The sequence below is a fragment of the Apium graveolens genome, chromosome 1 (genome assembly GCF_009905375.1).
Source record: "Apium graveolens cultivar Ventura chromosome 1, ASM990537v1, whole genome shotgun sequence".
Classification (NCBI taxonomy): Eukaryota; Viridiplantae; Streptophyta; class Magnoliopsida; order Apiales; family Apiaceae; genus Apium; species Apium graveolens.
The window spans coordinates 90,519,879-90,529,747 of record NC_133647.1 but is presented as its reverse complement, the minus strand read 5'-3'; the positions used below and the strand labels follow the sequence as shown (position 1 = coordinate 90,529,747).

The following is a 9,869-nucleotide window of genomic DNA, read 5'->3' as shown; positions in this document are numbered from 1 at the left end:
TATGGGAGTCACTTGACCATAAGTATAAAACCGAGAACGCTGGGGCAAAGAAGTGGATTGTTGGCCGCTTTCTTGATTATAAGATGGCAGACTCTAAGACTGTGGTCAATCAGGTGCAGGAACTGCAGGTGATCATTCATGACATTCATGCTGAGGGAATGGTCATAAGTGAGTCTTTCCAAGTTGCTGCTGTTATTGAAAAGCTTCCACCTGGATGGAAAGATTTCAAGAACTACCTTAAGCACAAGCGAAAGGAGATGTCTATGGAGGATCTTATTGTTAGACTTTGTATTGAAGAAGACAACAGAGGGTCCGAGAAGAAAGTTAACGTTGCCACTGAGAAGGCAAACATGGTGGAGCATGCTCAAAGCTCCAAGCCCAAGAAGGCTAATTCTGGTAAAGGGGCAAAGCTGGCACCCAATGGAGGGATTTCGAAGTCGAAATTTCAAGGGAAGTGCTACAACTGTGATAAAGTTGGTCATAGGTCTTTTGACTGCAAGAAGCCCAAGAAGCCCAACAAGAAGAAAGAAGCAAACATGGTAGAGAATATCTCCAAGGAGATGAGTGACATAGACCTCTGTGCTACGGTCTCTGAAGTGAACCTGGTCGGTTCTAATCCACGTGAATGGTGGATTGATACTGGTGCTACTAGGCATGTTTGCTCAGACAAGGCGGTTTTCTCTAGCCTCAAAGCTTCCGATGCTGGTGAGAAGCTCTACATGGGGAATTCAACAACTTCTACCATTGAGGGTGAAGGCACGGTGATCCTGAAGATGACCTCTGGGAAGAATCTGACTTTGAAGAATGTACTTTATGTGCCTGATATTCGCAAGAACCTTGTGTCTGGTTCTCTGTTGAATAAGCATGGCTTTCGCATTGTAATAGAGTCAGATAAAGTTATTTTGTCTAAGAGTGGTATGTTTGTAGGCAAGGGTTATTTAACTGATGGGCTTTTTAAGCTCAATGTAATGTCCGTTAAGGACGATAATGAAATGAAGAATTCTTCTGCTTACTTGCTTGAGTCTCCTAATTTATGGCATGCTAGATTAGGACATGTAAATTATGACACTTTACGATGTTTAAGTGCAAAAGAATACATACCTAAACTTACTATCGATCCAAAACATAAGTGTGAGACTTGTGTTGAGGCAAAATTAACGAGATCATCATTTAAACGTGTGGAAAGGAACACCAAAGTTCTAGACCTAATACATAGCGACATATGTGATTTAAAATTCGCTCCAACAAGAGGAGGAAACAAGTATTTTATTACATTCATTGATGATTGTACAAAATACTGCTATGTATATTTGTTGAAAAGCAAAGACGAAGCTATAGATAAATTTAAAATCTATAAGGAAGAAGTTGAGACACAACAAACTGAGAAAATCAAAACGATACGAAGTGATCGTGGAGGTGAATATGTTGAACCGTTTGGGGAATTCTGTTCACAACATGGTATAATCCATGAGGTCACTGCACCATACTCCCCTCAGTCAAATGGTGTGGCTGAAAGGAAGAATCGCACTCTGAAAGAGATGATGAATGCGATGTTGTTAAGCTCTGGGCTCCCACAATCGATGTGGGGAGAAGCCATCTTAAGCATAAATAATATTTTAAATATTACGATGCGCAAGAATAAGGATGTAAGTCCTTATGAAATGTGGAAGAAAAAGAAACCAAGTTACCAACACCTGAAAGTGTGGGGGTGCCTTGCAAAGGTACTGATCCCTACACCGAAGAAGGTGAAGATAGGTCCTAAGACTGTGGATTGTGTCTTCATCGGATATCCTCCACACAGCACTGCATATCGGTTTCTTGTTCATGAATCCAAGATTCCTGATATTCAAAAGAATACCATTATGGAATCAAGGAATGCCTCATTTTTTGAGACGATGTTTCCCTGTAATCCAGGAAACCAACAACCTACGACGTCTAAACGATCTCATGAGTCTGTAGATGACGATAATGAGAGTGACGAAAGTGAAGACGAAAATGTGGGGGTAGTGAGAAGGAGCAAAAGACAACGAACAGAGAAATCCTATGGGTCTGATTTTATGACCTATTTGCTCGAAGAAGGTGACCCAAAAACTTATAAGGAGGCGGTTACCTCACCTGATGGGCCTATGTGGAAAGAGGCCATCAAGAATGAAGTTGATTCAATTATGCAAAATCATACTTGGGAATTAGTGGACTTGCCAACTGGTTGCAAACCATTAGGTAGCAAGTGGGTTTTCAAGAAGAAGTTGAAAACTGATGGCACTATTGATAAGTATAAGGCCAGACTTGTAATTAAAGGATACAAGCAACAAAAAGGCCTTGATTACTTTGATACATATTCTCCTGTAACGAGAATAACGTCCATAAGGATGATGTTTGCTATTGCTGCAATGCGTAATCTAACTGTACATCAAATGGATGTGAAAACAGCTTTCCTAAATGGAGACATAGATGAAGAAATCTATATGGAACAACCTGAAGGGTTTGTTGTCCCAGGATAAGAAAGGAAAGTGTGTAGATTGGTGAAATCATTGTATGGTTTGAAACAAGCGCCTATGAAATGGCATGAAAAATTTGATGAGGTCGTGCTGGCCAATGGTTTCAAAATCAATGAATGTGATAGCTGTGCCTATTACAAGGATAACGAGAACAGCTATGTCAAGGAGAATGACAATGGCTATGTCATGATGACACTATATGTAGATGATCTACTTATTGCTGGAAGCAATGATAAAGTTATCAAATCTACAAAGGACATGTTGAAATCAAGGTTCGACATGAAAGATATGGGACTAGCAAATGTAATTCTGGGAATTCAAATTTCTAGAACATCAGAGGGTCTCGCATTAAGTCAACCACATTATGTTGACAAGATCCTTGATAAGTTTCTTAAGGATGACTTTGAGAAAGCTAGGACACCTGTGGATATGACTTTGCACCTATCCAAGAACAAAGGTGTAGCTGTTTCCCAATTGGAATACTCGAGGATAATTGGTAGTCTGATGTACCTCATGAGTTGTACAAGACCAGACATTGCATACTCAATTAGCAAGTTGAGTAGGTTTACGAGTAATCCGGGAGCTGATCACTGGAAAGCGATTATAAGGGTACTAAGGTACTTGAGGGGAACTCGAGACTATGGACTGCACTATGGCAGATACCCAGCAGTATTAGAAGGATATACTGACGCAAATTGGATATCTAGCAAGAAAGCACTTAAGTCTACGAGTGGCTATGTGTTTACATTAGCTGGAGCGGCAATATCATGGAAATCCTCAAAACAAACGGTGATAACTCATTCCACGATGGAAGCTGAGTTTGTGGCACTAGATAAATGCGCCGAAGAGGCTGAATATCTACGTCAGTTTCTGGAGGATATTCCAAGATGGCCAAAGCCTGTAACTGCAATAGGGATTCACTGTGATAGTCAATCCGCTATTGGCAGAGCACAGAGCACGATGTATAATGGAAAGTCTCGTCATATACGACGACGACACAGTTCCATTAGACAATTGATCTCAACCGAAATTATCACTATTGACTATATACCGTCAAAGGATAATATCGCGGATCCACTAACCAAAGGGTTATCAAAAGAAGTGGTTGAGAAATCATCGAGAGGGATGGGCCTTAAGCCTATTGCTTAACGGCATCATGGTGGACACCCAACCATTACTGACTGGAGATCCCAAGAACTTGGTTCAATGGGACAACTAAATCATGATGACCAAATCACTGTGGGGTAACCTCTGGCCTGTTCCTATGATGAGGAAACAGTGAGACCCGTAAGGTACGAGGTTAAGCTTTGAGCCTTTAATGATCTTTGATGAATACATGGAGCTCAGGAGTGAACGCATGGAATTCAGTTGAATAAACGCGGGTTACTCTATAAGATAAAGATCACCTATGTGGGAGAGAAGTGGGGCCGCTTCAAAGGAGAATTGCGAGGCACAATTCTTTAGAAACTTCTGCAGAACCAGGACGATGTTCCATGGCCAAAATGGACATACTCATGAGAGCTGAACGAGTCAGAAACGATATAGTGATAAGTATATCATCGTTTACATAAACGGTCGAACAGTTCAAGGACAAGCACGTCTACTGTCTACCAGTAAAGTCGGTATGCTTACTCGAGCGAAGGTTCAAGGAGCATTCTCTACCTATCGTATGCTATATCTGATCGAAGAAACTATCACCAAGTCAAACTCCGTGTCTGTCTGTCTGTCTGTCTGGTGTGTGCTACTAAGATCACCAATCTCACCCATGTGGGGGATTGTTGGAAAATATGGGTATAAGTCCCATATTGGTAAGTCATATTTTTGAGCATTATGACTAAAAGATGTGTGAGATATGATGATATTCTCTTAATAATGGAAATTATTATTTTCTATTAGAATTTGGCTCAAATATTATGGCATAAATTAATTTGATTTTGTTTCAGATTAATTGATATGGTGTATATCTTGATATATTTAATCTGATTCTGTTTCAGATTATTTATGGAATAGAGTAGCTTGCAAGTATTACACCGATTCCATAATTAATGATATTTAATTATGGAAAAGAGTAGCGCACAAGTCTATCTACACCTATATAAACACCTCTAAGGCGTTAGGGTTAGACATACCAAAAACATATTCGCCTCTAAACACAAATCTCTCTCTCTCTCGGTGATAGTTTCGTGCCTGTTCAAGCTCGCTGAAGGTGCTCGTTATCCGTAACGCCGCCACTACCTCGTTTTATCCTGGGAGGCTATCGACTCGCACATACGGTGAGAGGCGAAATAGCTTTAAGGAGACAGTTTCAACTGGACTCGAGGATCTCTCTTCTGTTTACATCTTTTCTTCCTCCGTTTGATTTCGTTTACGCACGCACACACTTGTTTGATTATTTGTATTAATCGCAGATTGTTTTCACATACTACTTTCCCTCCCACTCTCTCAGGCTCCATCTCTCCCTCTCTCGTAGCGGAAACTGGAACCTGTTCACACACTAATTTTGTAAAATATTTTTTTACATTAGATTTGAAGTGCACGGAGAGGGAAATCGTAGAACTAGAACCTATCCTATGAGACTTGAGCTCTAAAATTTATTTAGAACCTTATTCACTCTTTTTCTTTTAAAACATGCATCTCTTTCTCTCTCTCTCTCCCGTATCAGGCTGTGCTTAGTGCTTGTTCACTCTGTCACGCATAGTAACAGAAGCAATGGAAATATAGTAGATCACTGCATGCTTTAAGAAGGCCTGTACACACAAGGGCCTTGACCTTGCAACAGTTCCTAACTGTTCAGTATTCCTTGCTCTGCTAACTGTTAAATGTTATAAATATAACACTTTTTGAGATGTATGTAAATAATAAACGAAGGAAAATTAGCAAAATTTGATTCTGCACATTATTCACTTCATGCCTTATTTTGATATTCAAGCATTGTTTTACTTCTCATGTTAGCTTTCATTCAAATTTCAGTTCTCATCAATATTGAAACAAGAGGTCATAGATTATATACAAGTACACCATTATTATAATTTGAATACACCATTTTATAAATGCTTAGCAACCTCTAACAATTTGGGGAAATAATCACCCAAAATAGTATATTTAGTGACCAAATCTACTGAATATTTACTAAAAAGTAACCTTTGACAAGCTTCCAAGACTGGAATAGTAAGACCAGTTAATTTACCAAACTTTCAAACAGTGAGCTACAAGATAATGCACAACAGAAAACAGAAAACAGAAAACAGAAAACAGAAAACAGAAAACAGACCACAAGAAAGAACATAGGAAATTGGCTTGGAAATTGGGGATGCTGAAGGATTTTCATTTCTTACTTTCGAGCCATACTGTCATCTATAATCCACCAATACTTCCTGGACCACCAAGTGTTAGGACCACGCCTTGTAGCTCCTTCAAATCGCGACCTAACCACGAAGGGCTTTCGACAACTGAACTTTGTTTATGACTACCATAAACTTTTTGGAAGTTCTGATTCAGTTCTGGTGCTTGTATTGCAGTAGATTGCGGGGAATGCCTAAGAAAATTCGGTTTAATGTGACTAGAGTACGAGTTCTGGTGCATTATCCGACTGGCAGGAGATAAACTATTCTTGCTCGATCTACCACCCCTTGAAGTAACTTCAGGTCCCTGATTGACAGAAATGTATTAGAACACGTTATTTTTTTAATTGAGAAGTTTATGACTAAAAAAAGGCTTACTGGTGAAAACAAGACCCCTCTAAACACTCTTCCATTCACAGTTGCAGTCATTAAATACCCAGAGTCGAAAACTCCGTCCACTTTACCATGAACATCAGTTCCGATCTGTGAGAGAAATGAAAAGACTTTGCATAATAAAATAAATCTAGAGGTAACTTTATGTTGCATAGCAATATATTACGTACCAGGATTTCCAATTGTTCCGCCTCTGATGGGATTTGATCTTTAGCCAAGAAATGTATGTCATGCATAGTATCTCTACCATGACAAATTTTTCCTGGTTTTCTCTGCTTTAAATATTTTCTCAAAAATAATAAATCCTGTGGAGCTCCGTCGATGATACTTTTCGGCTCTAATTGATTATAATGGATTTCACTAGATTGACTATCATTTAAAACTGGTGTATGCTGCTTAACCACAGGAAATAGGTTGGGAGTTTTTGCCAGCCAGGTGAATTTGTTAGCTGGAGCTTGATCTCGATCAGAGTGGGAAGGAGATGAGTGTTGTGATAGTGAAAGAGAATGCTCCTCTGGCTCTGATTCTATCTCATATATCATTGGATTGGAAGTTCTTTTACGCTTAGGATGTAATGTATCTAAAATCAACCACGAATATATAATCAGTGTTATGTTTTTGAAATCTCAAAAGTTGCCCTTTCTTTTTCTTGAAACTAACCTGAACTTAACTGGAAAGATGGTTCTCTTTCTCTTCCCTTGTCCTCATATGTTACCATCTCTACATTACCGTCCATGATTGTAGTGTTCTGCCACAAGAGGTATTGGAAAAGTCATGAACATGTTTACTCCAGATGTGAAACAGCAAATCTGAGTAAATTAGAGATAATTTATGTACCGGGATTACATGTGGCTCGTTTGCAAATCCTTTCTTTCCTTGACTGCAAAAATGTTTGTACATGCTGTTATATCTGCCTTCAAGATGTTCTGCTCCAAGCTGCAAGATAAGTAACTCGTTTATAGGTTGGTCATCCTCTCCGCACCTGAAAGTTTGAAACTATGATTGAGAAAAGTACCAGACGATCCCCATTAAAATCCCCATTAAAACATGGTTATGTCTTAGGAATAATGTGAATATTCAAGTCATTCATATATGGATGGAATGCTTGAAGAACACAGTTAAAATTCTCATCAACGTAAACCTTATGTTCTTTAGAGTACGAAGACTCACCCTCCGTAGATGGCTATGTTTGTGTCCATAGTAACAGCTGCATGAGAAAACCTTCCTTGCGGATTTTGGCCGCAAATCTCAAGCCTAGTCCACAAACAAGTACTTGTATCAAGGAGCCAAACATCATTATAATATTTCTTGTCTCCAACCCCGCCAATCACATAGACCTGCAAATTATTAGTTTTTTTTCTTTTGAGAAAGAAAATTCATTTTTCAAGTCTTATAAGTACTTTATGCTCCTTTTGACTTGCCTTTGTATGATAACTTACTGCCACATGACCTGCTCGAACTCCAGGTGAAGTTCCATGAACGGCCAACTGATAATGATAGTAATTGAAGGTGGACCCAAGAAATGGCAACAAATTATAACTCCTCAGATGTTTAACATGATATTTACTTAAAACTGACACGAATTCATATAACAATCTAAAACTAGGCCAATCAGTCTGAAAGGCGACAGCCAAGTGATTTTATCAGATGTCTATAATCTAGTTTAAGAAGATCATACCTTTGACCACATCATAGTATCCATGTTAAGCATATCAACACCTCCTTGGTAACGAATGCCACAATCGCCACCATATACAATGAGCTTATTCTCTACTGCAACTGCACTATGACTGTCCCTAGGGACAGGTATATCCCCGTTAACTTGAGGTGATGTCCACCACATTGTGTTGAGGTCTAAAACATGTATATCATTCAAATAATTAGCACCACCTTCTCCACTACCACCAAATATCACTAATTTCTTGTTACCAAATAGTGTTGCAGTGTGACTTTCACGCGGAGAAGGTGGAATCCCTTTACAGTTGGGGCGAGACCATTCTCTTGAATTCAGATCTAGCACATGAACATCGTTAACTTTCCTAGTTCCATTTGTACCCCCAAAAATTATCATCTTGTCGTCAACCAAGACAGCAGTATGGCTATCTCTCGGGCCTGGATCTTGTCCAGTGGTCACGAGTTTGTTCCAAGCCATTGTCTCGAGATTTAGGGCGAGAACATCCCTGAAATGCAAACCCACACAGCAACCCTGATAGCATTACATGATAAATGAAAGTAGCATTAGACTGTAGCATCAGAATAATTAGTTTGATACTAATTATTCTGAAGTTCGCTATATTAATGTAGCATTAGACTGTAGCCAAGACATAACTAAAAACACAGAATTTATCGATAGAGTAAGCTATATTAATATCGCGAACTTCAGAATAATTAGTATCAAACTCTAAAGCTTGCACACAAGAAAGTCAAAAGAAATAACCAATTGAAAACTGCTCTGTAAGTTCTACAAGGGAAAAATAACATGAACTACATACCGGCTGGAATAAGGGGATTCCATAATGATCTTTAGACAACATATAATATATGCAATGAATTCAGACATACACATTAGGAAAATATAAGTATATATATTCTTGACACATAAATTGTCTGCGCAAAAATTATGAAACAGAGGTTTAGTAAAACAGTTCATATGAACCAATAAGGCCTATAGGACCAACCAACGACCAAAGGATTATCTCGAGTTGGATATTAATGTAATAGCATATATGTATACAATATAAGAACATTCCTACTAGTTAAAGAGACCAGAAGTTATAATCAAGACAACCTCAGACATTAAAAGAACAAGCAGAACACACAACATAATGTAATTATTCTCAGCCAAAGATAACCATGCTACATGAGAATGAAATAAAGTGTGTTCAAACTTTACCCAAAATAAAAGTATACAAGTACATGATCATCAGGTGAACTCAAACACATACACACACTAAAATAATAGTATTTGAGTACTGAAAATACATACCCCATAAACATAGAGAAAGCCATTAAAATAGCAAGCAGTATGCCCCCATTTTTTAGGAGGATTGAACCCCATAATTTTAGGACAGTGCCACATTGCTTTGTTCATTGCTACAACTTCACCTCCCACGGAACTCATTTTTTTACAAAACATATGCATGTAAATATTCTGTATATATATTTCACACGATTCAAACAAAGCTTCTTGACAAATGATGAAGAAACAAGGGAAGGGCCATATCAACTATAAGGGTCAAATTAATTAGACATGAATAGATGGGGGCTTTCACGTCAAAATCACTGTTGCACCGCACCAGTCACCAACAACAGACATTATTATATTTTGTGAAATGAATATACAGGGTACTACACATATTTGATGTTTCTACTTCCAGCTGTTTTATGATAATATCAATCTTAAATGGACATGATGCAGAAAAGAATGCTTCGAGATAGACACGAAAGATGATTGATTGAGAAATGATGTTTAATACTACTCCCTCCGTCCCGGTAAACGTTGCCCAATTTGACTTTTGATACTCTTCACGATAAGTTATTGACTACTAATTTACGTCTAATCTATAATATCAAACATAAAATTCTGATATAAATTATAAATTTTTGTATTTCGTTAGAAAATTTCATAGAGACAATG

General features: G+C 38.3%; 1 protein-coding gene across 3 annotated transcripts; it reads right to left on the bottom strand.

Moving 5' to 3' along the window:
• Positions 1 to 5,621: 5,621 nt before the first annotated feature.
• On the bottom strand, positions 5,622 to 9,611 carry LOC141665036 (uncharacterized). Of its 3 annotated transcripts, none has more exons than XM_074471002.1 (9): positions 9,219 to 9,611; positions 7,911 to 8,438; positions 7,654 to 7,719; positions 7,403 to 7,569; positions 7,079 to 7,214; positions 6,893 to 6,980; positions 6,403 to 6,812; positions 6,218 to 6,322; positions 5,622 to 6,146 (listed from the first exon to the last, which is right to left on the bottom strand). In XM_074471002.1, exons 1-9 carry the CDS (start codon positions 9,372 to 9,374, stop codon positions 5,853 to 5,855), a joined length of 1,950 nt encoding a protein of 649 aa, XP_074327103.1. In that variant the 5' UTR covers positions 9,375 to 9,611; the 3' UTR covers positions 5,622 to 5,852. The 3 variants fall into 3 exon arrangements, with proteins under 3 accessions (XP_074327103.1, XP_074327096.1, XP_074327114.1); XM_074470995.1 differs by having other exon boundaries at positions 7,070 to 7,214; positions 9,219 to 9,608; XM_074471013.1 differs by lacking the exon at positions 7,654 to 7,719 and having other exon boundaries at positions 7,070 to 7,214; positions 9,219 to 9,609.
• Between the last annotated feature and the right edge of the window lie 258 nt (positions 9,612 to 9,869).